This window comes from Crotalus tigris, unplaced genomic scaffold (assembly GCF_016545835.1).
Source record: "Crotalus tigris isolate CLP2741 ecotype Arizona unplaced genomic scaffold, ASM1654583v1 scf7180000024339.11422700, whole genome shotgun sequence".
Classification (NCBI taxonomy): Eukaryota; Metazoa; Chordata; class Lepidosauria; order Squamata; family Viperidae; genus Crotalus; species Crotalus tigris.
The window spans coordinates 4,326,720-4,354,537 of NW_024100509.1; the positions used below are offsets into that span (position 1 = coordinate 4,326,720).

Consider the following 27,818-nt stretch of genomic DNA (forward strand, 5'->3'; position numbering starts at 1 on the left):
GCCATAAGGGCTGAGGAAGTTGGGAGTTAAAGTCCACATCTTAAAAGTGCCAAGTTTGAAGACCCCTGGACTAGCTGGTAGTGGTGCATATTAATAAACATGGATAAATTCATCATACATTTGTCAGTGCAAAGAGAAAGTGATTCAGCAAAGGAACTGCCACCAAAGAAATTAAAACTGGTACTTTTTTTCTTTTTTTCTACAGTTTGTAACATTTTATTAGATTATAGAATAAAATACAAAAATACAAAAGCAAATAGTACGATACAGTGGGGAGGAAAAAGGGGGGAAAGTGAGGGGGAAAAGGGAAAAAGAACATACTTCCTCTGTTAGGAAGCATTAACACTGAACCTCAACTTTTTACTTTTCCATAATATTATAAACTAGCCATTTCTATAACAACAAATTAATCTAATCAGTAAAACCCAAAATCCCCCCCCTTTTTTTTAGTCATCAAGTTTTGACACCTTGCTAAGCACTGGTGGTACTCAAATATTGTCATGTCCTAAAAGTGGTACAATCTGTGAAAAGGTTGAAAAGCCCTGATCTAGTGAACTTTATTGATGTATTTGATAAACATTTGGATATGATTAAGTCAGTTCTGAATGTATCTTTACTAGATTATTTTGTTAAGCGAATGAAATAAGTTTTTCTGATTCAGTTATATCATCTATAATGGGAGAGTACTGAAGCATTTAGTCAAAGTCTAATTATCCCTGTGCCTTGCAAGAAAAAAAGCAATGGTTAGCTAAATATTTAGAGGAGAAATAGAAAGAATCAACTGTATATCCATTCTACCTCATGACCCATCTACAAATTTGGTCATTGCTAAATAGGAATTTAGCCAGCTTTTTGTTTTCAAAGCAGAATTTTAATTATATGGTACCAAACAAAGGGAATGAAAAAAAGAAGACTCAGATACCAAGCTTTGGGATTTAAACACAGCAACGGCATAATTGTGTACCATCTATTTGGGATATGGATGGGAAATTTATAAAGATTCCAAATCTATTAATCAGTTGTGTTCTGAGTATTAGTCTAAGCAATATTTTTCTAATTTCTCATTAATAGAAACTATCTGTTTCCTGGTATGGACAGCAGCAATTACTATATCTTCTCTGCAGTGACAAATCAGGCAGGCTTAGTGAGTGGAGCTTCTTAAAGATTATGATTATACACTATAAAGTTTAGAAAGAAAAAATACAAAAGATGTAGCGAGAGGCAAAACATAATGTTTTAAAAACTCAGCATTTAAATACAGCATTATACAGTTTTATTGATTAATCTACAATGCAATAAGGAGCCATTTTGTAAAACTATCGATTCAAGGTAATAAATTTATTATAAAATCCATTGTAAACGAATGATCTTTTTTGCTACAACCCATGCTTGATAAATCCATAGTTCATCATATACTGATATATTATACATGTTGGTATATAATTCAATACTCTAAGAAATACATTTAATATTCTTTATGACTAATACAGTTAAAACTTTTGAACAAAATTGTGAAATCATCTTTAAATTGAATATATCACTCATTTGCTATTTTAAACAACTCAAATTTACATTGTGAGAACAACTGAAAAGTTTTAAAATCTTAACTGGCAATAATCTGATCAGTATTGATACTGCTTATTTGTCCATGACTTTAAAAAATTATCAGTCCCAGCATCTCCCAAATATGCTTTATAGCTTGGAATGATGGAAATGCAGGGGAAATTTGACAAAAAACAAACCTTCTATCAAGGTATCAGAAGCATCGCCTAATACTTTTCTTACTGCACTCATAATGGTTTTTAGAGTTGATCAGCTTGATAGGGAGAATCTATAAAATGCAAAATGTGTGCTCAGGGATAAAACTGTAAGACAGGAAAGTTCTAAAAAAAAATCCACTATCATAATACCTGTAATTTTTATAATATTTTTTTTCTTTTAAGCAGATACTCCATTGTTCTCATTCATTCTTGGTTCTCAGAAAGGCCCAATCACTATTATTGTGCTCCTTCATTTCATATCTCATATCACATTCATTCAGAATGTTGCACAATTTTGCCAAAAACTAATCACTGATTCTTTATTATCAGCAGAAGAGTCATAGGTGCCTAGTATAAACTAGTGACAAAAATGATTAAATGTGTGTGCTATGCAAACCCAAGCTTTTCAGATTTGTGCCCTAATTAGGTGCAACTATGTTTATTGTTCATTTGTCATCAAAAATGTATCCCTGATTATCATATTTTTTATATTTTTATATACTAATGTGGGTGGATTATCAGAACAAAAATATATCTACATACTTTCTTTTTTCTTAGTTTCACAAATATCTACTTTTATTTCTTACATTTCATTCATTAATTCACACACTTCATATACACCTCTCACATTCCAAATGGCCATCTTCCATATGCCATTGTTGTCACCAGATAGTCCTATAGATAAGTGTTTGTGATGCCACCCATCATGGCTTTACTTAAACTTGGTTTTCATATGCAGTACCCTTTTTTTAACTAAGTTACCAACCTTGTAAAAGTCACCAGTTTCTGTTCTGAAATTGCAGTAAGTTACACAATCCTTACCAAACTCATGTTTTTTTTTCATTTTCACAGTTCAGTTCTACAGTATGTAAACTGTAGCTCTCTCCAGTCTATAAATTCTTACTTTTGTACTAATTCATAACAATCTGATATCAGTTCAAACCTCTGGCAGGCATTTTACCCTCTTTGTTTTATAATAAAGCCTATAGAGCAGCGGTTCTCAACCTGTGGATCGCGACCCCATTTGGGGTTGAATGACCATTTTACGGGGGTCACCAAACAATGTGATCTGCAATTTTTTTTCGTCAGCTGGCGCAGGGGGTGGTGCCGCGCATGTGCGCCGCCTGCGTATGACCGGCGCCGCCGTATAAAAAGGTTGAGAACCACTGCTATAGAGTATCTTCACTTTCATATTAAACATTTCATATTAATCATTTTGCTACACGACTGGGTTATATTCAGATGTTTCCTTCCTGTTTTCCTTTATTTTACAAAAAACTTCTAAAGAAAGTTAATGGATCTGAGTTGACAGTAGCTAATTAAAGAAAGGTATGATGGATCAGTTAAAAAAACCCAACTCTGACTTTTATTTTGAAAAAGTGCTTGAAATTTTAAGAAATTGCCGGAAAGAGGAAACTGTCAATACAGTAATGCTTTCATAGAAGGCTACATATGTCAAGATGGACATATGGGCTAATCACTTCTGAACTTTGAAACTCCCATCTCCTTCAGTCTTTGTTCCCAGTGAAAGGATGTATGGCATGCAGTAACAGTGAAATATAAATTGCTTGCCACAGTTCGAATTCTCCTTGTTAGGCATTGTCTGCGGTTTTGCATTTTAATAAAATTCCTACATTTCCATAATCAAAGTTTTTACATTGTCAAGAAAATTAGCAAATGGGAATTCTTTTGTTTTAGCTAAAACAACTTGTAAAATCCCATGTATATAGCCTGCTCTCTGGCAGTACAAATATGTGTAATTTATCTGGGAGGTGGAGCAAAGGATTTTTTAAAATTTATTTTTATTTTTTGCATTTGATAATATGAAAGTCCATACTTGTACCTTGGTGTCAAAATTTGTTGACAAATCAATATCATGTCATGATATTGGAGCTGGGTTAATAGGATTCTTCTTGTGAGAGAAACACATGATTTTTAAGTGTTAGACTTTAGAGATGCAATCTGTATGTGAGCTATACAAATCATTTAGAATCTTTCTAAATGTGACATTTGGTTGAGACTCAGCAATAAATATTTGCCTTTGAATTTCAGTCTTTGTCGGGTGAGAATAAAGGAGCTTTGCAAACCACAGATACGAGGAAAAGCTCCCATTTCTTTCTTTCTCCAGGAACATTCGTTTCTTTTTGTTTTTTAAAGTCCTTTGCTCCGAGCAAGGAAAGATCAAAGCCTTAGTAGTCAACATTCTTGATAAGGTTGGTATTACGGGATTAAATAAAAATCCTCCTTTCAGCTTTTAATCGTTTCTTACTTTACTGATGTTGGATCCCTGCTGCCCAGTAAACATTATCGATAGTGCATGCTGTATGGCTACTTCGGTATACAAAATAACCACAACAGAAGGCCAACCTGCAGTTCAACAATCAGCACGCCACTTTTTCTTTCCAATCTCCTTGGCTTCCAGAGGAAAAGTGCTCGCTCCGCCTATCCTTTTGCTGCGCAGGCGCCCGCAGTTCCCAACACGCTTGTGCCCCGAAGCAGAATGCTGTAGTGAAAATGGCTGCGCCTGACACTGTGAGTACACACGACCCTAGGCGCTCGCTTGTCCTCATGTTGACTTCCCTTTGCCGGGGAAAGGTGTTTGCGCGGCTTCCTGTGTCATTAAACAGCGGTCTGGAAATCTAGGCTTAGGCGACCCAGGAGTGGTCTGTGCGGGAGTTTTGGTGGGGTAGGAATGTAGTGCTAGAGGCTATCACGGGGCTGGCTTAGAGTTACTGAAAGTGATTAGTTATTTTGCTATTTTGACGTCTTTTATGGGATATAGATTACCCCTTTGGCCCGAGTCCCAGTTCCAAGTATAGTTTTATGGGTAGTGAAGATGGGGAGCGCCCGGCACTCAAAGCCGGTTACAGAGGAAGGCTGGCACCGGAAGAGCTTGAGCCATGCAAACTAAAACTGGCTCCCTCTTCGGGCTTCCTTACTCTAGCTCAGGAGTAGGCAAACTTGGCTCTTTTATGACTCGTGGACTTCAACTCCCAGAATTCCTGAGCCAGCCATGCTGGCTCAGGAATTTTGGGAGTTGAAGTCCACGAGTCATAAAAGAGCCAAGGTTGCCTACCCTACTCTAGCTGTATCCCTCCTTCTCGGTATGTATGCATGTCTGCTTGCATGTATGTATAAATTTATTGAATGTCCTTTATTAAGAACTCAAACATTGCATAGTTCTAGGAGCATTTGATAGTAAAAATTATGAGATAAAAATCAGCTGAACTGTTCTCACATATTGATTGCTGCCTCTATTCTCTCTGTGTGGGTTTATGGTGGGTAGGATGATATTGTATGTAATGTAGTGATGATGCTGGAAAATAACCATATGAGTACATTAATAAAAAGTTGCTAAATCGGTGATAGTGGCTCATGACATATTGAAAAGAAGAGGATGGAAGGATTCAAAAGCCAGTTGGTCTAGAAGTTAAGAAATTGGACTTAAGTTTGTACTTCTATAACTGTCTGGTTTGTACAGCACCAAACAGGACAGAGTCCAATGGTTAGCTAACACTGTAGAAAGAACGATTGCAACCATCCTATCTTCCATAGAAGACTTGTATATTGCGTGGGTCAGAAGATAATCTGCAGACTCCTCACACCCTGAACATAAACTGTTTCAACTCCTCCTCTCAGGACAGCGCTGTGCAGGCCAAAACAATTAAGACACAGGAATAGTTCCCCTCTCCCTGCCATCACTCTGCTAAATACCTAATTCTTACAGTACTGTTTAAGGCCTATGTATATTTACATATGTAGTCTTCTAGTATTATTTATCCTTCTTATCTTCATTTCTCCCCCCTTTTATTGGGATGTTGATGATGATGATGATTCTGTTATTTTGCATGTACACTGAGTGCTTCTGTATCGGACACAAATTCCTTGTGTGTTGAATCACACTTAGCCAAATAAAGTTCAATTAATTCAATTCAATCTGGTGGGACTTGAGTTGACAGGATTCCTCTTGTGGGAGAAAATGAAGGAAGGCCTCAATGGAAAACAATTTAACTTCTAAAGAAAGCTGGATATGAATTGAATAAATAAACATTAATATGGACAACGTTCCTCCAGGTCTTCCTGTCCTCTACCATCTTCTGGAGTCCATTTAAGTTCACACCTACTGCTTCAGTGACTCCATCCAGCCATCTCATTCTCTGTCGTCCCCTTCTTCTATTGCCCTCAATCTTTCCCAGCATTAGGCCCTTCTCCGGTGAGTCCTTCCTTCTCATTAGGTGGCCAAAGTATTTGAGTTTCAACTTCAGGATCTGGCCTTCTAAAGAGCAGTCAGGGTTGATCGCCTATAGAACTGACCAGTTTGATCTCCTTGCAGTCCAGGGACTCGGAGTCTTCTCCAGCACCATAGTTCAAAGGCCTCAATTCTTTGGTGCTCAGCCTTTCTTATGGTCCAAATTTCACAGCCATACATTGCAACTGGGAAAACCATGGCCTTGACTATACGTACTTTTGTTGGCAGGGTGATGTCTCTGTTTTTTAGTATGCTGTCTAGATTTGCCATAGCTTTCCTCCCCAGGAGCAAGCATCTTTTAATTTCTTGGCTGCAGTCCCCATCTGTGGTGATCTTGGAGCCCACAAAGATAAAATCTGTCACTACCTCCATTTCTTCCCCATCTATTTGCCAGGAATTAAGAGGGCTGGATGCCATGATCTTGGTTTTCTTAATGTTGAGTTTCAAACCAACTTTTGTATTCTCCTTCTTCACCTGCATCAAGAGGTTCTTTAGTTCCTCTTCACTTTCTGCTATTAGAGTGGTATCATCGGCATATCTTAATTTGTTGATATTTCTCCCAGCAATCTTAATTCCAACTCTTGATTCTAGTTAATTACATTAGTAAGAGACTATAAACCTACCATGAAAATTCGATTACTACATCTTATTTCTACTCCATCCAGGTACATTCAGATGAGGAAGAACTTGGACTGGAACCTAGACTTCATGATACTCCTGAAGACATTTTCTTTGAGGCAGCAGCAAATACCATTGACTTTCACCCCTCCCAGGACATCATAGCTATTGGAGATGTTGATGGTGATGTCTATGTGTGAGTTCAAAGAGAAATTTACTGGTGGAGCCTTTTTATTAGGTCAGGTATATGTAGATTGTAGTGCATCAGTAGTTTAGTGCAATGGATCTATGTAAATGTTTAAGAAAGACAATTAATGTATGTTCCATTGCTAGATTGTATGCAGTTGACTAAGAGAAAAAGAGTATTTATGCATGTATGATTACAGATTGAAAGAGGCTATCTGTGTATGTCTAAGAGAGGGTATCCATTCTTTTATATAGAAAAAAACATATAGAAAAAAAAACATGTGAGAAGAAGTATCTGTTTAAGAGTATCTCTGTAATGGGTAGCAACAGGAAATATTTGTAAAGCTAAAACCATTTCCTCACTTGAGACCTACAAAATCTTATGGCTTCTTCCAGACATCATGGAGGTAGTACAGAATCTATCCTATTTACTGTTATGGTTGGCTGACTTTAGAAGATGCTATAGTCTCTAGCAGAAATTATACCAAAAGGACAAATAAGGTGTTGGAGAAAGAGAATATGCAGTTGTTGATGTGTGTGTGTTTGTGTATTTATTTGAGCAAGAAGGGGTAATTGTATACATGTAGTTAAGAAAGAGGACAGGTTGGTCATTTGGAGAAGGGAGACTGTTCTTCTTTTGGTGTGTGTGTGTGTGTGTGTGTGTGTGTGTGTGTGTGTGTTCTCTGCTGAGTGATTTAAGAGAGAAAGAAGGTATCTGTATGTTGAAAGAGCATATGCTCCTTACAGGAGAGTGGCTCTTTGTGGTTGAGAACCAGGCCCTCTTATCCAAAGAAGAACCAGAGACACATTAAGGAGAGTTTTGGGAGAGCAGATATGAGCTAGAAATGGTATGTGGCTAAAAAAAAGTAGTTGATAAAAGAGTGCTGTGTATGTGTGGATGGGAATCTCTGTGTGGATGAGACCAGGTGTTACAGCCTAGGCCTGCTTAAGAAACAGTGTCTGAGGTTGATAGAGTTCTGTGCATAAGTGAGAGAGAGGAAGAGAAGCTTTGTGTACAATTAAGAGACTGAGGCTGTGCATCTATCTGTAGCTGACAAAGGTAATTGCCTGCAGAGGGAAGAAAGCACAAGAAGGGCATCTGTATGACTTGATTAAGGGCTTTGGGGTATTTGGGTGGATGGACAGCAGATTCATGTCTTTCTTAGAGAGGGGGTGTATTTTTATGAACAGGCCAGAGTTGTGAGAGGAGATTGTAAGCAATTAAAAGAGTTTTGATCCAAGTGTGGCTGAGAGATAGAAGAAGCGGGTAGAAATGCTGGGTATGGTTGAAATGAGGGAGATCTGTTTGTATCGGGACCATCCACAATATGTTATGTGCTAGAAAGAATTTCTTGTATTTCTGCTTATGTTGAGAGATGGAGAGGATATCACTGTCTTTAGGGGAGAGGGAGGGGGGAGAGAGAGGGGGTGTCTGTGTACTTGTGACTAATACAATGTCATCCATCCCACTTAGTTTAATTAGCAAAAAAAGCTCCTAGTTCATTTTTCCCCCAAGAGTATATTTTACTCAGAATAACGTGGTTACAGAATCAGATAGAATCTGTTGGCTTGGTGCGAAAAAGACAGTAAAAGTGCCAAAACATAATTGTCTCTGTCAGAACCCATTCTTTTCCCTAGGGGGGGGGACCTATTTCATTTCTTCTTCATTTCTTTCTGAGGGTTCTGCCATTCTCCTGAGGGGGAGGGGGGAAGGCTCTGTAGTATGTTTCTCTGCTCTGCTACAATGTCTCTCCCTTGATGTTACCTTGGGGTGAAAAAGGAATGTGCCTCTGGCCATCTGGCTTATCTCTTGGGGAAGGAAAGGTGCGAAGACCCAACAACATGTCACAAGCATGGGAACAGACCCTGTTATCAGCTCCTTTCCCACAGCGGACTTAACACCTGAGGATTGGCCCATTCAAACTGACTGGATGAACTATTGGGGTGGGTTTACTTGGGACTCTTAGCCTATTGATCTGAGCGGGAAACCCTCAGATCCTGCCTTCTATGCCTGCTGTCAGCTTCTCCTAATAAAAGTTTCTTGTGGAATGAAACTGTTCCAAGAGTCCTGCTTTCTTGGGATGAGGTTTTGAAGTGGGCCCTGACAGTCTCTCTATATTAAAAGAGTATTTGTATATGTTATACAATAGGGATTGTGTGGGTAGAGAGATAAATTAGCTGTGTGTTTGTATGTCTCTTAAAGCAGCAGTCCTCAACCTTTCCAGCTTGGCCTGGCAAGTGGGGGGAGGAGACAGGATGGTTCCATGTGAGTTGTAGGTGCACGTGTGCAGCTCCATTTGCACGAGCAACAGGCACACACACCTGCTGCTTGCACAAATGGAGCTTTGCACATAAGTACGAGTGCTCACTACTCGTGCAAGTGGAGCTGCATGCACACATGCTCACTTGCCCACCATTCATGCAGCAAGGTTCCAAATGTGTGGGCCACTAGTGGACTGCAGCCTGGAGGTTGGGGAACCCTGTCTTAAAGATGGATGTTACTGAAAGTGGGATAGCTATGTGTGATTATGGCAGATGTAGGAGAGAGATATGGATGCAGTATAAACAAGGTATGTGTGTATGAACAGTAGCAAGAGAGAAAATGGTTGGGTATATTTGTATTGGATAAAGGTAGGCATTATTGGGTGCAGGAATTATTTGAACAGACTCTTGATGCTTCTCTTTCCATTTTAAAATCATAATTACAGATACTCATATTCCTGTTTGGAAGGCGGAAACAAAGAACTTTGGTCCTCAGGTCATCATTTAAAATCCTGCCGGAAAATATCCTTTTCACAAGATGGACAAAGTGAGTGCCTTTGTTTTGCTGCTTTTATGGTTTTTATAATGTTCTTTGGAATACAGATGGTGCTAAGCCCACAAGAAGAATGGCAAGCTTTAAATTAAATTCAACAATATTAGTCCATATGCTGATTTCATCTTTAAGTAATAATGCTTCCATATGATGAACTGCACCAGAAAGTTGTCAAGGGCATATGAACAATATTTCTGAAAGACGGGTTGAACAAATTCAAACTGTCTTTGAGAAGTTGGCATAAGTTCTTCATTCTCCATGAAACAGATGCCACAACTCTTTGCTGAAAGAAGTTTTTCTGCAGCAGAAACAAATGAGGCAGTCCAAGAATGGTAAAACGCCTGGACAGCAGATGTGGATATAGATATATTTTGTGTCCCATAATTTCTATAGGCATGCTTGATCCCTGAATCATGTAAGATTATTCTAAGTACTTAAAACAATTTACTTGTTCTAAACCAGCGGTTCTCATTTCACGGGGGTCGCCAAACGCAGTCCGCCATTTTTTTCCCCCTTTTCCTTAGCTGTGCTACTCCTTTTATTCTATTGGCTTTTGAAAGCCAATAGAACAGACTCTCTTGAATAAAGTCTAATTCTATTAGCTTTCAAAAGCCAATAGGAATTGTCCAGGCTGTCTCTGCCCTGCTGAGCCCGCCAAAAGTCCCATTCTGCAAACGGTGCTGCATCAGTTGAGTAGTCCTCGACTTACGACCAGTTGGGAGTCGCGGCATTAAAAAGGTTGAGAACCACTGCTCTAAACAGTGCCCATTCTGTCTTTGGTCTTTCTGTAAACACCAATATTTTAGTTTTATCATATTAATATTTAGTTTAATATATTTAGTTTTATCATATTTATATTTATTAAATAAATATAAATATAGAATGAATTTTATTTATAAAATAAATATAAACTTGTCACAGTAGGAAAAAAGCACACAGTGCTGTTTATACACCTATTGGGGCAAGCAGTAAGTGGGATGCTTTCAGAAATAGTGAACTTTTTAAATTGCTTTGCAGATCCAAGATAGGATACTATACTTGCAGTGGAAAGCTGATAGTTACATCCTGTTTGGATAGTCATGAAAAATCCAACTAGGAGAAATGTAGCAAATGTAGTTTATCATCTACTTTGCAGTAGTTGCAACAGAACCTACCAGGTGTTTTTTGGTTATGTAGTTGATAATATAGGAATCTTTTTGAATCAAGAAATGACCAACTAGAATGACACAAGCTGCCTTTTTTCTTAAATTATAGATTAGTAAAGGCTAATGACTTCAGAATAGCTAAGAAAAAGATACTATTTTTTTAATAGAGGATGTTGCACACGTGCAAACCCCACAACCCTCAAGTCAGGATGAAGCCTTGAAGTACAAAACTCTGGAAGGTCCCTGGTTAGAAAAAGCTGCCCTTTGGAATTTGGTCTTATGTAATGGTGTGGAGTTTCCCTCTCCATATTCCAGGACTTTTCACAGTGTCCAAGGATAAGTCCATTCATATCCTGAATGTGGAGGAAGGCCGTCTTGTGACACGATTCTCCAAGGCTCACAAGTAGGTATCTGAATTATTTACTAGCCATTCTGTAGCCTTGGTAACAAAGGATTTTACTGGGGTGCTATATTTTCTACTTCTTTATTTCCCTTGTGTTTGGACGTGTGCATCTTGCCTTTTTATTATTTTTGCAAATAACTCAAGGTAGTGAGTGTCCGACCCATCGCGACCCCATGGACAACGTTCCTCCAGGTCTTCCTGTCCTCTACCATCTTCTGGAGTCCATTTAAGTTCACACCTACTGCTTCAGTGACTCCATCCAGCCACCTCATTCTCTGCGTCCCATTCTTCTATTGCCCTCAATCTTTTCCAGCATTAGGCTCTTCTCCAGTGAGTCCTTCCTTCTCATCAGGTGGCCAAAGTATTTGAGTTTCAACTTCAGGATCTGGCCTTCTAAAGAGCAGTCAGGGTTGATCTCCTATAGAACTGACCAGTTTGATCGCCTTGCAGTCCAGGGGACTCGGAGTCTTCTCCAGTACCATAGTTCAAAGGCCTCAATTCTTTGGCGCTCAGCCTTTCTTATGGTCCAACTTTCACAGCCATACATTGCAACTGGGAAAACCATGGCCTTGACTATATGTACTTTTGTTGGCAGGGTGATGTCTCTGCTTTTTTGTATGCTGTCTAGGTTTGCCATAGCTTTCCTCCCCAGAAGCAAGCGTCTTTTAATTTCTTGGCTGCAGTCCCCATCTGTGGTGATCTTGGAGCCCAGAAGATAAAATCTGTCACTACCTCCATTTCTTCCCCATCTATTTGCCAGGAATTGAGAGGGCTGGTTGCCATGATCTTGGTTTTCTTAATGTTTCAAGTCAACTTTTGCACTCTCCTTCTTCACCCGCATCAAGAGGCTCTTTAGTTCCTCTTCACTTTCTACCATTAGAGTGGTATCATCTGCATATCTTAGGTTGTTGATATTTCTCCCAGCAATCTTAATTCCAACTTTTGTTTCATCTAGCCCTGCCTTTCTCATGATGTGCTCTGCATATAAGTTAAATAGGCAGGGCGACAGAATACAGCCTTGCCGGACTCCTTTCCCAATTTTGAACCAATCAGTGGTTCCGTTTCCAGTTCTCACTGTTGCTTCTTGACCTGCATATAGGTTTCTCAAGAGACAAATAAGATGGTCTGGTACTCCCATCTCTTTAAGAACTTGCCACAATTTGTTGTGATCCACACAATCAAAGGCTTTAGCATAGTCAATGAAGCAGAAGTAGATGTTTTTCTGGAACTCCCTAACTTTCTCTATGATCCAGCATATGTTGGCAATTTGATTTCTAGTTCCTCTGCCTCTTCGAAATCCTGCCTGTACTTCTGGTAGTTCTCAATCCACATACTACTGGAGTCTAGCTTGTAGGATTTTAAGCATAACTTTACTTGCATGTGAAATGAGTGCAATGGTGCGATAGTTTGAACATTCTTTGGCATTGCCTTTCTTTAGAATTGGAATGTAAACTGAGCTTTTCCAGTCCTGTAGCCACTGTTGAGTTTTCCAAATTTGCTGGCAAATTGAGTGTAGCACTTTTACTGCATCGTCTTTTAAGATTTTGAATAACTCAGCTGGAGTACTGTCACCTCCACTAGCTTTGTTGTTGCTCAGCTTTCCTAAGGCCCATTTCACTTCACATTCTAGGATGTCTGGCTCGAGGTCAGTGACCACCCCATCGTGGTTATCAGAGACGCTAAGCTCGTTCTTGTATAGTTCTGTGTAATTTTGCCACCTCTTCTTAATCTCTTCTGCCTCTGTTAAGTCCCTGCCATTTTGGTCCTTTATCATCTTTGCATGAAACGTTCCCTTCATATCTCCAATTATTGACTATGAAGGCTACTCCATTTCTTCTGAGGGATTCTTGCCCACAGTAGTATACCTGATGGTCCATTTTAGTTTGCTGATTCCTAAGATGTCAATGTTCAGTCTTGTCATCTCTTGTTTGACCACGTCCAGTTTGCCTTGATTCATGGATCTTACATTCCAGGTTCCTACGGAGAAAAGATCTTTACCGCATCGGACTTTCCTTTCCCCACCAGATGCATCCACAGCTGAGCGTCCTTTCAGCTTTGGCCCAGTCGCTTCACTCTTTCTGGCGCTACTAGTACTAGCCCTCTGCTCTTCCCCAGTAGCATATTGGACATCTTCCGACCTGAGGGGCTCATCTTCCAGCATCATATCTTTTTGCCTTTTGGTACTGTCCATGGGGTTTTCATGGCAAAGGTACTGGAGAAGGAAACCCACTCCAGTATCTTTGCCATGAAAACCCCATGGACAGTAGTGAACATATCCAATATATTTTCATCCTCCTATTTTCCCCACAACAACAACTCTATGTGGTAAATTGGGTTTGAGAGAAAGTGACTATTCAGCCTGCTACCATAACCACTAGACCAGTGGTTCTCAACCTGTGGGTCGGGACCCCATTTGGGGTCAAATGACCATTTCACGGGGGTCGCCAAACCACGCTGTCCGCCATTTTTTTCCCTTTTCCCTAGCTGTCCTACTCCCTCTTATTGGTGGCCACACCCATTTGGGGGTCACCACAACATGAGGAACTGTATTATGGGGTCACGGCATTAGAAAGGTTGAGAACCACTGCACTAGACCAAACTGGCTTTCATTTGTAGGGTGGGATTTATATTTAAGAATTTCTTTGAGGTCTGCAATGAAACTAGCTTATTATTATTAGTCCATCAGAGTCTTCAGTTAGAACTCTTAGGCTCAAAGAAGTCTGTTACTATTTCTTACAACAGGAAACATCAGCTTTCAAAACGTTCTGAATTATTGGAAAGTTAGCAAAGGAAAGCTTCAGCCTTATATCACATGAATATATTTTTCCTGGGTAGGAATTCAACTTCTAGTAATTCAGGCTAGCAATTTGCATCATGGACATTCAGATTTGTCTAAACTTATTGAGAGGGAGAAATTACACTTACTTCAACACATACCTCCTGTTCTCTTTAATTTTAATTTGGGATTCTTGTTAGCAATTATAATGGCTGTAGGTTTTGATATCTTTAGGAAAAGAGGGATTATTTCCTCTTTTTTAATATTGTTCTCTTGACATAAACCCTTCATGGTGTAGAGATAAAATAACAGAGTCAGATTTTCTTACCATACTACAGATTTTCTTAAACCCCCTATTTTACTCTTCAGAATAAATTTGTTAATGGTCCTATGCCCTTTGAGTAGAAGAGTTATATGAATAAGGGTTCAAAAATGAGAACAGCTCTGCAAATAAGCTATAATATTGGCTCTTCTACTTTGGAATTTCCATAGCTCAGCTTTGAACAGCCTGTTGGTGATAGATGAGCATTTGTTTGCCACAGGAGATGACAGTGGAGTGTTGAAAGTATGGGACCTGCGCAAGGGCACGTCCATCATGGAAATGAAGCAGCATGAGGACTACATCAGTGATATGATCATAGATAGAAACAAGAAGCTGCTTCTCACTACCAGGTATTACATTCTTCTGTTAATTCAGTAGATCAATAGGTTACATATGTATGTTTAAAGTGGAGATGTTTTATAGCACGGGGAACATTAAAAGCTTTTAGATTAAAAACTATCACCATCTCTTTTGGTGTTATTCTTTTCACTGTTGTAATGCATTTCCCATAAATACAGAGTTATCTATAGCCAGCTCTGAACTGCTAGTGATTATATTGTTTAAGCTTGTCAGAAAGCAAATAGATGTTGTAAGATTTACTGATTTAGGAATAGAATGTTCTGGAGAGGTCCAGAACATTCCATTCCCCTTCTGGAACATGCCATTCTGGAGCAGACTAGCAATTTCCAGAAGTAAATTCCTGAAACCTGAAATAGGTTTGTCTCAAGTGTCTCAAAAAGTGAAAGTCACTCAGGACATTATACTGTCACATCAAGGGATCTTTAACCACTACTAGTTCATGGAATTTACTTTCAAAAACTGCTGCATTGATAAGAGGAAGTTTTACATGATCTAGAGGAGAGCAGAACATTTTTAGAGTTCTCCAGAATGCTCCATTTCAGAACAGTCATATTCCAAATAAAATTAGCTTTATAAATAAATATTATGTACCATCCTATTTCTCGCAGTGGAGATGGAACAATGGGAGTCTTCAACATTAGGAGAAGGCGTTTTGAGCTTCTCTCAGAACCTCAGAATGGAGACTTAATGGCTATATCTCTGATGAAAGTAAGTTCTATTATCTAGCTGCACCTTGGAAAAAAGACTGTTTGCAGATATGAACCAGTGAGCTACTCAGTTTCTTATATGGACGATAGCAAGGTCTTTAATGAGAGCTAATTTGGCATAGTGGTTCAGGTACCAGGCTAGTAGCCAGAAGACAGTGAGTTCTAATCCTACCCTGGATACAAAGCCAGCTGGGTGACCTTAGGCCAGTCAGTTTCTCTCAGCCTTAGGAAACAGGCAGTGACAAACCACTTGTCAAGCTATGAAGATTGCTTACAACAGCCTGAGGATTAATTGGACAATGTGACCTGAACTGTCAGAGAGGAGAGGGAAAGTTTTACTCTTTTAATTATCTTTTTCCACCTTATTGCCAGAACTAGTTTGCTGTATCCAATAAAGTGTTGCATTAGAGATCTAAATGGCCCTAGTGTATTTACTTCATTGGGATCTTTACCTGGAACCTTGACACCACTTCTGAAAATGTTTCAAGAAAAATGCAGGGATTAGTTCAGGCAGTCACCAGGAGACAACACGAACTCAAAAGACTTTTTTAAAAAAAGCCTTTAAAGTATTTTCCTGCATTAGTATAATTTGTGATATCCCTATTCAAGATAGTATGCTTTAAGATTTTGATAAATAGGATTTACTATTTTAAATACCTTTCAAAAGTTTGTTCTTAATAACAAAAGATATGCTGCTTTTTTCTGGCTAAACTATGTATTATTTTTCTTCTGCTCAGAGGGGAAGGAAAGTAGCCTGTGGCTCCAGTGAGGGAACAATTTACCTCTTCAACTGGGATGGTTTTGGCGCCACCAGTGACCGTTTTGCACTGAAGGCAGAATCCATAGACTGCATGGTTCCCATAACTGAGAGCATTGTGTGCACAGGTTCCACTGATGGAATCATTAGGTGAGACTGTCATGAGAGAAGAAGCTCTTGTGAAAGATTCTAATACCGGACAGGTACATGAGAACACAAATGACTGGCTGCAAATGAAACTGGGTAAAATCTGGGTAAGCCAGAGGCAAACTGATGGCTCAGTGGTTAAAGATGCTGGGCTTGTGGGCTGGAAAGTTGACAGCTTGAGCTTGAGACCCAAGCGCCATGCAATAGGCTGAGTGCTCATTACTTGCCCCAACTCCCGCCTACCTAACAGTTTGAAAGCATGCAAATGTGAGTAGATAAATAAGTACCACTTTGGTGGGAAGGTAACAGCGTTGCATGCGTCTCAGCATATAGTCATGCCGGCCACATGACCATGGAAGCATCTTTGGCCAATGCTCAGCTAAGAAACAGAGATGAGCACTGCCCCCTAGAGTTGGGCATGGCTGGTAGGGGGAACCTTTACCTTTATATAAGTGATTAAATTTTTTTTAAAAAAGAACTTAGGATATGGCAGGATACCTCTCTCCACAAAGAACTGGCATTCTGTTTGGTAATTAAACTTTTCTTCTTTTTAGGGCAGTAAATATCTTGCCCAATCGAGTGATAGGAAGTGTCGGGCAGCATATGGGTGAGCCTGTTGAACAGCTGGCTAAATGTCATACAGGCCAATTCCTGGCCAGTTGTGCCCATGACCAAAAAGTGAAATTCTGGGACATCTCTTCACTTAGTTCAGTGATTGTGGATGATTATAGAAAAAAGAAGAAAAATAAGCAACTGAAGCCTTTAAGTCGCAAAGCATTTGGCAATGGGGAAGATTTCTTTGCAGACTTGAAAGCGGTGGCAGCAGACTTGGAGAAAGAGAATGATGGACTTTCTGAGACTGACAGCGACTGAAAGACACACACTGATCCGATTAGAGGCTCATTTCTCCGAAAGGACATTTTGGAAAAGCTCAGCTATGCTGCATTTTCATACTGAAGAATAAGCTTCAGGGTATTTAAATTTGTGCTCTGTGGGCAAAGTTTTGATAGCCTAATAAAACTAATAGCACAGAAGAGAGCTAAGAATTTTCCTAGCTCTGGGAGACAGGGGAGAAAGGGGAAATGAAATGTCATTATATGTGGACAGTTAGAATAAGGGGGGAAAAATTATATATCAAAAGAGTTTTCCTTGCAAAGGCCACAGGTCTATTTCCTCCATGGAGTGATGCTTTTATTTTGCCACACAAAATATTTAGGAATCAGGCTATTGCTCCACCTCGCAAGTGGATTCCATTTCATTGCTATGAAACAAGGATATCTCTTAAGCTCAGAAGAAAACAGATTTAAATAATGAATTGATGTTCATGACGGAACCTTGGGGATTTCTAAATTATTGTTTTTCTGGGGTTTTATTTAAAGAAGAAAAATAGGATAATTCCACATATGAAGATGCATCAATTTAATATACAGGTAATCCCTGAGTTATGAGCATTCACTTAACGCTCGTTCAAAGATAGGTGATGAGCACCCCCTAGTACTTACGAGCAAGTCCCAAAGTTAAGAATATTGCAGCATCATGCAAGTCGTTCGCCCTTACGAGCGACTGCAGTGTCCCTGCAACATTCACCCTAGTTATTCCCTCCCTCCCGACCCGCGCCCGGGTCTCCCTAGGCACCAGGACTTCAATACTCACCCTGTGAAGATCAAGATCCTTTGCGTTTTTGGCTGCTCCAGGCCTTTGGTGCATTCGCAGAGAGTGAAGGTCTAAAGTAACGAGATCAGTGGGGTGAGATCTCACGCTACTGATCTCGCGTGATCTCATGGCACCCCCCCCCCCCGATGGCCCGATCTGTGCTCTGGAGGCCTTTTCCAGATTGTTGTGGCCTGGATCTAAGGTCGAGGAAGGCTTTTGCGCCCCCCCCCCATGGCCCGATCTGAGCTCAGGAAGCCTTTTCTTGGCCAATTGGGCCATGGGGGGGTGGTTGTGGAAATGTTCCCCAACCTCAAATCCAGGCTGCAGCACCCTGGAAAAGGCATCCGAAGCCTGGATCGGGCCACCGGGGGGGGGGGGGCTGTGGAAGCGTTCTCCGGCTTCAAATCCAGGCTGCATTGCCCTGGAAAAGGCCTCCAGAGCACGGATTGGGCCATGGGAGGGGGGGTTGCGGAAGCGTTCCCAGGCCTCAAATCCGGGCTGCAGTGCCCTGGAAAAGGCCTCCAGAGCCCAGATTGGGCCACACGGGATGAGTGGAAGCATTCCCTGGCCTCAAATCCGGGCAGCAGCAGGAACCATAGCAGATAGGAGATGGATCTTTTCCAGGTGAGTCCGCCATGGCAGGGAGGGGGAGGGGGAAGCATGTGGTATCCTAGTGGGTTGGGCAGGCCTTGGGGGCCTCTTCCAGCACTAGGCCCTCCATGGCCTTCCCTACCCTGAGATACCTCATGTTTGCTTAACGAGCTGCATGTGTTTTAATGAAAAGGAGTGATCTCGGACCTCGAATGAGATTCACTGTGAGTTTTCAATTTACAAGTAGAATGGGCAGGCTCCATTCCACTTGTAACTCGAGGACTACCTGTATTTGTGAACTACCTCAAGTGAATTACGGTCAACAACCTGTTTGGTCTAGTGGTTAAGGCACCAGGTTAGAAACCAGGAGACTGTGAGTTCTAGTCCCATTTTAGGCATGCAAGCCAAAGACTCACAGTTCAATACACATCACAGAGTTGTGAGTAAAACGAGAAGGAGTCTTGTACATGTTCTCTGCCTTATATTTTATGAAAATAATAAAGATGAGATACAAATAAAAGTTAAATACAAAATATCAATTTAAGCCCTGTAAAATAAGACTAGGTTTAAAAGGGAAGAAGGAAAACAAAAATCCTTTCTTACAGGATTTAGGCAGGGGATATATTGGTGAAGGAGATAGAACATAGAATAATAGGGTTGAAGGGACTTTGGAGGTTTTCTAGTCCAACCTGCCCATTGCAGGAGATCCTATACCATTCTGGACTTTGCTTGATGAAATGGATATGTGATCATAGAAAGAATAACAGTTGAAAGGGACCCCGGAGATCTTCCAGTCCAACCTCCACCCACCTAAGCAGGAGATGGTCCACTATTCCCTCCCATGAATTGGCACCTCGTCAATTCCAGTGGATAATAGTTGAAGGTACCGTAAGAGACCCTTTGATTATGTAGTGGACCTTATTTGAATGAGGTTAACTTTGCTTGCTCTTTTTTTCCTTGGTTTGTTGTGCTTGTGGGTACTCTCATATCCAGAGATTTTGTGCTCACATTTCCATACTTTATGTCAGCTGAAAATGCTGCCATTGAAATGTCATCATTTCGCTGTGAATTTTTAAGTATGATCTTAAGGTATTTTGAGTTTTGCAATAGGAGGCTAGGGTGCTTAGAGCTGCCAACCACTATTCTGGAGGAAATAAGAACTAGCCAATACAGGATAAAACTTGGTTGTGTTTAATGTACCTATATCAGGGGTCCCCAACCCCTGGTCCGTGGACCGACACCGGGCTGTGGCATGCCAGAAACTGGGCTGTGCAAACAAGCAAAGCATTATCCACGGATGCAGGCAGTACATGAAACCACGCCCCCTCCGGTCCACAGAAAAACCTTTCTCCAAGGAACTGGTCCCTGGTGCTCAGAAAGTTGGGGACCTATATGACAACAGCAAACATTTGAGTTTTATACTGCATATTTAAATGAAATTGCAGGAAGTCCTCACTTATTGACTGCCTCATTTACTGACCACTTGTAGTTATGCATACCACTGGTGGTACTTTGACATCTGTCAGGTGGTAGTGAGCTAGACGAGTGTAGTGGGGGGATGAGCTGAACTGGCCGCAGCATCGCACAGGGCTGGGGGAAGGTCAGCTGGAGCTGTGGTGTTGTTAGGCTCTGCTGAGGCCCCAGCGATGCTAGAGCTCTCCTTGAGCCCCAGAAAGTGGCGCCCCTGGGAAAAGGAGGATAGGAGAGGATATAAAAGGAGGTTTTAGTGGGAGAGGGAGAGGAAAAAAAGATGGAGGGGATGGAGAAAGAGGGAGAAGAGGAGAGGCTTCTGTGAGAAGCAGAGGGATCAACGAAGGAGTAGAGGCTGTGAAAGGGAACAGAGAGAGGAAGAAGGGTCGACCAACCACCTGACCACCAAGGTAGTGGTGCATATTAATAAATATGGATAAATTACTCATACGTTTGTCAGTGCAAAGGGAAAGTGATTCAGCAAAGGAACCGCCACCAAAGAAATTAAAGCCAGCATTTCCCCCCCCCTTTTTTTGGGTTATCAGGTTTCTGACACCTTGCTAAGCACTGGTGGTACTCAAATATTTTCATGTCCTAAAAGTGGTACAATCTGTGTAAAGGTTGAAAAGTATTGAGTTATGGTATTAAAAATGGTTTTGTGACCAATCCTTGCATTACTGAGTGTCGTAGTAGCCCATGTTCATGTAATCAGGATTTGGGCACTTTGCAACTGGCATGCATTTAGAACTATGATAGCATCCCACAGTTACATAATCACCACTGTACATTTTGTTTGTGACAAGCAGAGTTAATAGGGAAGGTAAAAGTAAAACTGTAATGAGATCTTTTGACTGGCACTTAGCAACTAGCATGCAGAACCTACCATCCCCATGAGATTCATATAAGGAGGGGTTCCCCCCTTAAAAACAGACCGTGAGAGCAGCACTCCTGTCTAGAACATTGGCCACACCTTTGCTTGTGGAAAACATGTTTGTGCAGATATTCAGCCTTTTTCAGGATAGCTACTTGTATGAGCAACCTCTGCTTTGTATTATGTATGTTATTTTGAACTTTTTGTAATTTATATAAACAATATAGATGAACTGGATGGAATAAAAGTACTATAAATATCTGAAATTAACTGTATGAAAGTGCTGTGTCAAAGCAGTGTTGAGTAAATGATCCTAGTTCTCATGCATAGAAACCATTGGGCCTCTTCCTTAATATGATGACAATAAGCTTTTTTAAAAAAAATTCACCATAGATACTGGAAGACAGTAATTGTGTGGAAAGCAAGAACACAGAATGATATCCAAGCATTAAATTTCACAATGAAATCTCTATTAGTTGTAATCAATAAAGCAATCTATTATTTCAGAAAGAGACTACATAACATTTATGTCAAAACTTTAATAAAGATATGCCCTACATATCAATTCCAGCACTGAAACATGCAAAGCAATAAAAGACGTACATTTTTCCTGACACCCTTAGATACTCTTTACTATTTTTCATGTGGAATAAACTTCCTCTGTTAATGCAGCATCTGTGTTAGTGTTGCATTTCCAAGATGTCAGAACAAGGCCTCCCTGTCCGGTGCATGCTGGCTTCCAATATTGGAAAGATTAAGTATTACAAAAACATTCTTCCTTTCATAGAAAACGAATTTTTGCCTACCCAGCAAACACTAACAACATTCAGTACTATAGTATCTCCAAGATGCTCTTCTCCTAAGGCACCTGGCTGCAATGTAAATTCAAACTGTCAGAAATGAAAACATATTTAAATACTAAACTATAAAAGGACAATACCTGAACATAAGAGGAAAACAACCCACAATCTTAAAGAAAATTGGTCATTGCTAGATTTTAAATGCTGTACAGACTACACTCACACTGTGTTATCCAGTAACCAACAGCTTCCGTCTTCTTTCTAAAACTGCATAGGCTGCTCCCAAAATAACCTATCAGCATGAAAATCAGAACAAAAAAAATTCTCAAATCCTCCCAGAGAAAATAAAGCAGAAGAGATTTAGCACCCATTTTTATATGAATTTGGCTCAGTGAAAGCAATTAAAAGAGTAGGACACACAAGCTTCATTAGTTTGAAGAGTGGTTCTCTTTTACATCACTGGGTACCCTGTTTAAAAAAAAAAAAACTTTCAGTTTTTTTTCAACATTTCCAAGATCATTCTGCCTTTTTTAAAAAAATTAATAAATGCTATAGCCCAGTGGTGATGAACCTATGGCACGGGTGCCAGAGGCGGCACTCAGAGCTCTCTCTGTGGGCACACGTGCTGTTGCCCCAGCCTTGCCTCCCCCCGTGACACCCTCCTCACCAGCAGCCCTCCTGGAGAAGGGTTGCCCCCAAGCGTGGCCCACGCGGAGCAGTGCAGTCAAGGACATGGCAGCCAGGCAGCGTAGACAAGACTCTGCCCTCACGCCCCATCGCGCATAGTTGATGCTGCAGGGTGTGGGCAGAGGGCGTGGCTGCCATGGCGCTGCTGGGTGATCTGCAACGGGCCCTGGAGTGGCCCTGCGGTCAGGCGGGGTGGGGGCGGGGCAGGGGGTGGAGCGGGGGGACACCAGTTTTTGGGCAGTCTCTAAAAGGTTTGCCATCACTGGTATAGCCTATACATCTTTACAAAAGCATTTCACTTGTCTGAAAATACAAGCTCATTACTACTTACACATTTATTAATTATAATTAGCTGTGCATGATGGTGCTAATCCAGAACTGAATAGAGGTAGCTGAGTTTTGATCATAACGTAGCCTGCCTATTACAACTGCAAATCATAATGGTTGTAAAACGGATCTGTCATGTGACCAACCCAATTCTATGATTTTTTTGCAGCAGTCGTTAAACAATCAGCGCAGTTCATGGGATGCTGCAAGCACCAAAAATGCACCCATGTGACTGCAGGGGGATAGTGATCTTGGGAACTTTGGACCCTGGTTGCAAGTCTCCTTTTTCAACTCTGTCATAAATTCAAACACTCACACAGACATGGAATTATTGGCAAAAATGGATCTTTAAATTGACTAAAAATAAAATCATCTTCCAATTTGAAAAATATTGTACCTAATGAATTTTTCATAATTCTTAATAAGGACCTATTGTAGAGCAAGATTTGAGTTGCTGGATACCATGAACAAACATGGGCAAGTCATGATTTGGCAGAGACATGCACATGTGGTACCCCAGCATTCAAAAATATTGATCAGGTGTTATTCGACTGCCAACTCTCTGCCCCTTTTAGGCTTAGGCGTTTAACATTCCAGCTTGAAAGAACAGCCCACTAGAACCTGAATCTCAGATTGCCCCATTTGCTCCTGGGCTCTAATATTGTAAACAGAACTGCTAAGTTTATAGTCAAGGCAACTCAGCTAAGTGTTACATTGAATAGATTAGAGTATTATGTGAGGGTGATGTGTTATCTGAGTGTTGATTCTTTGTATTTACCACATTAGTATTTTATTACTGTATTTTATCTATTTTACCCTGGAATTAGATCTTGTATTTTACTTTTTATTTTCTGTGAAGTGATCAATAAACCATCACTAATACAATAATTGTTTCCCAAATTAAACCATAAACCCACTTACCTAGGACTTTAAGTAGCTGCAAGGCCACAAAATTCTTTACGTTTTCATGGTCTTCCAAGCCAGAGGGATCAGGTTTGATCCAAATGAATCCACTGAAGGGTGATGGATATTTTGGTATCACCACTTGATACCAGAATTGCAGCCAGTCTTCAGGATTCCTCTGCACACATTTTGTAAAGATTACAGGAGGGCCCAGCTGATGCAACTCACACTGCAGTTTTAAATAATCCAACACACTGGCCCTTGATGGTAGCATGTGGCTGTCCATAGGCCCAGAAGACACTTGACGAAGAACACTGCTATGGCTCCAGCTGGATGGCAGGGCCTTTGGATTACCTGGAACTGAGACATTATGGAGCTCCTGTTTAATAATAGGTGTTAGCCAAGCCACTTCAATTTGATCTCCACAGAGACACAAGCTACCTGCATAAGAGAAAAAGCCATGCATATCTGACTTTCAATATACATTGCTCTGCATTTGGTTAATAATGTGGCTAACTTCAAGATCATCAAAGTTCACATGTGCCTTAGTGATTCTGCTTTGGCAATAAATAGAAGCTTCTTCTAAAACGGGTGGGGAACTACGGCCCTTTTATGACTTGTGGACTTCCTCCCAAAAGTCCTGAGCCTGCTCATGAATTCTGGGAGTTGAAGTCCACAGGTCAAAAAGGGGGCAGTTTCCCAACTCTGTTCTAAAAGATCTAGAACAGTGATGGCAAAACCTTTGGGCTCATCCTGTCACAAATTCAGAAAGTGCCTACCTCCGTCCCCAACAAGAGACACAATTCATAATGGAGTAATACATTATTTAAATGTATTACTTAATAAATAAATACTTATATAACTGTAAATATTTGATCTGAGGCAGCTCCAAGTCAGAGAGCTCTTACACTACAGGGACTTTCAGCCTCCAAAAAGAACAGGAAAGTATGCCCCATTCTCACCTGCTTTTCAGGGGCTCCAGAGGTTGTGCAAGAGCAGGGCCCTCACACAACTTCGAGGGTCTGGAGGTCTGACATGTCACCTATGACACATATTGTAGGTTCACCATCGCTTTTCTAGGAAAAGACTATGAAAATCTAGTAACCAGGACAACAGATTTCTTTGGCCAACTCTGTCCAATATTTTTTCCTAAATAATTAAAAGTTAGTTTGCTAAATTATTTCCAAACATACTTATTTTGTCATCATACATTTTGAAAAGACAACAAATGCAAGAGATTCATTATGGGGGGGGGGGTGGTTGCTTAATTTCAGTTCCATGTGTGAGATTTAAACAAAGGTTCATTCATTTATACCATCCTGGATGTTTCACTCTCAAACCTTTTTCCCTAACTTGGAAACTGTTTCCAAAGACTTTGCTGCTGTTTTGCTGACCGCAAAGCTTCAGATGCATAGGAAATCTGCAGCTTTCCTAGCCATTTCCAGCACAGCACATGATAAGAATAATTGGTTCGTGGAACATTATGAGCAATATTCTTTTTCCCCTATGGCAAAACATAAAACAAACCTTCCACAAGATTTTTCTTGGCTATTGCAGCAGCCTGATGGGAAGTGTATTTCACCTCTGCCAGCTGCCTCTTCTTCCTGAAAGGGCTGGCATGTAAGGAGATGCTTTGGAGTCCTGGGGTAAGTTCCTGTAGCATAGGCAGAAGGTGGCACTCTTTCAGCGAGAGTGCCAGACCATCAATGCAGAGCTCACACTTCTCAGTGCTTCTAATGACCAGAATGGGGGAGCCAGACTGGATTTCAAAGTTGTTGAGTAAAGCAATTGCCTCCTGGGCATTTCGACGGTTCATGTATTTAGCATAGGCAAAGCCACGGTTAAGCCCACTAAAGGTCATCATGAGACGAAATTCATAAAGCCTCCCCACGCTTTGGAAGAGAGGAATAAGTTTATCCTCATAGATATCCTGGGGGATTTTTCCTATAAAAACCTCTGAACCGGATGGTGGGGCATAGCCAGCCCATCCTGTGGAAAGAGCAAGGAAAATTCACGTTACCCTCAAAGTATTTTCACTTCATATTGATTTGCAATAGATGTGGCCAACCTCTTTGGTAGCCAAGAGCCATAGTTAATATCTGGAGAGGACTAAAGGCCGAGGTTGTGGCACGTTACCAATGATACAGGAAAGATCGCCAATGCCGTTGTCAGCTATCCCACTACACATTAATGCAAAATTAGATTACAGTACTAGTTTTTCATTCAAAATTTTCTGCTCACCTGGTGGAGGACCACCATATTTTCTCTGCCCATTGATCTGCACTAACTGGATTCCAGTCTCTTTCACCCAAGCCAGAAGGGCAGCTTTATTATCCTGGTTTATTTTTTCACTCCACATTTGAGATGGTATCTAGGTAAAATAAACACAACACAAATCCAGTATAGTAACTATCGCAAATAACCCTACAACTATCTTGGGGCCATTTCCTTCAAGTATTTCCATTGCAATTGTCTTGATTTGAACAGTAACACCATTTATCTAACGCTTTCTGAACATTCGGAGTACTTCAGGGGCATCATATTTCAATCTTGTATGCAGCAAACTCATTGCAAGGATTAACATCCGCAACAGAAAAAGGCTTCTGCAGCCTACCGTCTGGGTTATTGTATCAGAATACAGTAATATTCGTTTATTATTCAATCAAACCAAGTCAGCATGAAACTCGAATTACTACAGGACGGAAAAATTGGGCGAAAGGCGGGGTCTCCATACATTTGCTCTCCACGCCCTCTAACTAAAGCGGGAACGTAAAACACGAGAGCAGCGTGAATTTGCAGCAGTGTACTCCTAACTAGACCCGAATAAATAAGTCTGAATGGTAACATTACTGTAACACCGCTGAGTAATTATGTATTAGTAAATGCATTAAACGCCAAAAAAAAATAAGAGATTAAAACAACAGCACCTAATATGTTAGGCTAATCAATGAGTTTACAGCTCTGGACTCCATGACGATCAGTTCACCGAGTCATTTGCGGCAAAACCCTAAAACCAACTCCACCAAAGTACCTGGGTCTCCAGCATGCCACTCATCCTAGCCCCCAAACAAGTACTTTCCAATCCTACCCTTCGGAGGTATGGCGGCACCTTTTATACTTGACCAGAACGAGGGCGCTTCTGATTGGCCAGAATAAGGCTGGGTGGGTTAATCCTTAGTGTTTCGCTGGATTATTTAGGAGTAATAAAAACGCGAAGGCCGTTTGAGGCGCCGGTGAAACCGACGGCTCTTTCCTACTCCTTTTGGCAGCCCTCTTCGCCTCCCTGGCCTTTCCCGTTCAAAATCTCTTTTGCCCTTGTGGCGGCGGGAGCTTTGCACAGGCTGGGTGCAAGAAGAGTTTGATAGCTTTCCTCTTCCAGCTTGGTCCAGGAGAAAGTTAACGGCTACTGGAAAAGGAAAGGGCCGAACAGCCACGCCTCTCCCGAGTTTCTGGGTTTTCTTTCCTTCTCCAGAGAAAAGTGGATCCTCTTGATCTTCCATGTTTACATTACACAGCACGTGAATATGCCGTGTGTCATATTTTGTCCCACTCTTCTTACTCAAAGAGTGCCACACTATTTCTGTGTATGATTCCCCATGAAGGCACTATGAAAATAGAAATATAGTTGCACAGTACCAACCATTTTACTGTACCACACAATAATGTATAAATAAAAGATTCAAGAGACAAGTTATTTTGATTTCCCACAATTTTAATCAGGGTTTTACATAAAACCGTCAAATATTGATCACATCTGCCTGCATGAACTGAACCCTAGTAATCATGGGACCAACCATTTGGGTTGTAAAAAAGTGTGTCCAAGGCAAGAATCCTCTTCAGTAGCATAGTTTTTATATCAGATCCACAAGCTCTCACATCTTTTTGTCCCATCATTGTGTCCTGCCTTGCCCTGCTCAGTAAATCACAGGAATGACAAATGTAAATGGAAGATACAGATGATAAATTTTAATTCCAAGTCAAGGGCTTCTACTTCCTTTAGATAACTATGCAGTTTACCAGAAAAGTAATAATGTTATCAAATATCCCAGAACCTGTTTTTATCGGCTGGATCTAACATTGATGGGAATAAAACTTGTTTTAGTTTAGATTCAGCCAATAAGAACACATCAGTCCCTCCCCCTCACCTTTTGTGCACTGGGCAGGTGTCTAACCTGGGCAGGCCCTTTAAGAGGATCCTAAGTGCTTGTTTCCTTTCCGAGAAAAAAGTGTGAGAGCCATTAGTGCAGTGCATGCAGGTGGAGAGAAAGGAG

The 27,818-nt window shown here is 40.8% G+C and overlaps 2 protein-coding genes across 6 annotated transcripts; one reads left to right on the plus strand and one right to left on the minus strand.

The window, feature by feature from the left end:
* Positions 1-475: 475 nt before the first annotated feature.
* Positions 476-21,096, plus strand: WDR55 (WD repeat domain 55). Of its 2 annotated transcripts, XM_039326057.1 has the most exons (8): positions 478-4,292; positions 6,675-6,823; positions 9,522-9,622; positions 11,089-11,176; positions 14,445-14,624; positions 15,243-15,342; positions 16,079-16,248; positions 16,800-21,096. In XM_039326057.1, exons 1-8 carry the CDS (start codon positions 4,275-4,277, stop codon positions 17,116-17,118), a joined length of 1,125 nt encoding a protein of 374 aa, XP_039181991.1. In that variant the 5' UTR covers positions 478-4,274; the 3' UTR covers positions 17,119-21,096. The 2 variants fall into 2 exon arrangements, with proteins under 2 accessions (XP_039181992.1, XP_039181991.1); XM_039326058.1 differs by lacking the exon at positions 11,089-11,176 and having other exon boundaries at positions 476-4,292; positions 14,495-14,624.
* A 207-nt stretch (positions 21,097-21,303) lies between these two features.
* Positions 21,304-26,714, minus strand: DND1 (DND microRNA-mediated repression inhibitor 1). 4 transcript variants are annotated; one of them, XM_039326061.1, is made up of 5 exons: positions 26,636-26,714; positions 25,789-25,918; positions 25,075-25,536; positions 23,566-23,988; positions 21,304-22,098 (listed from the first exon to the last, which is right to left on the minus strand). In XM_039326061.1, exons 2-5 carry the CDS (start codon positions 25,904-25,906, stop codon positions 22,082-22,084), a joined length of 1,020 nt encoding a protein of 339 aa, XP_039181995.1. In that variant the 5' UTR covers positions 25,907-25,918; positions 26,636-26,714; the 3' UTR covers positions 21,304-22,081. The 4 variants fall into 4 exon arrangements, with proteins under 4 accessions (XP_039181995.1, XP_039181996.1, XP_039181993.1 ...); XM_039326062.1 differs by having other exon boundaries at positions 23,902-23,988; positions 26,579-26,646; XM_039326059.1 differs by having other exon boundaries at positions 26,579-26,646.
* Between the last annotated feature and the right edge of the window lie 1,104 nt (positions 26,715-27,818).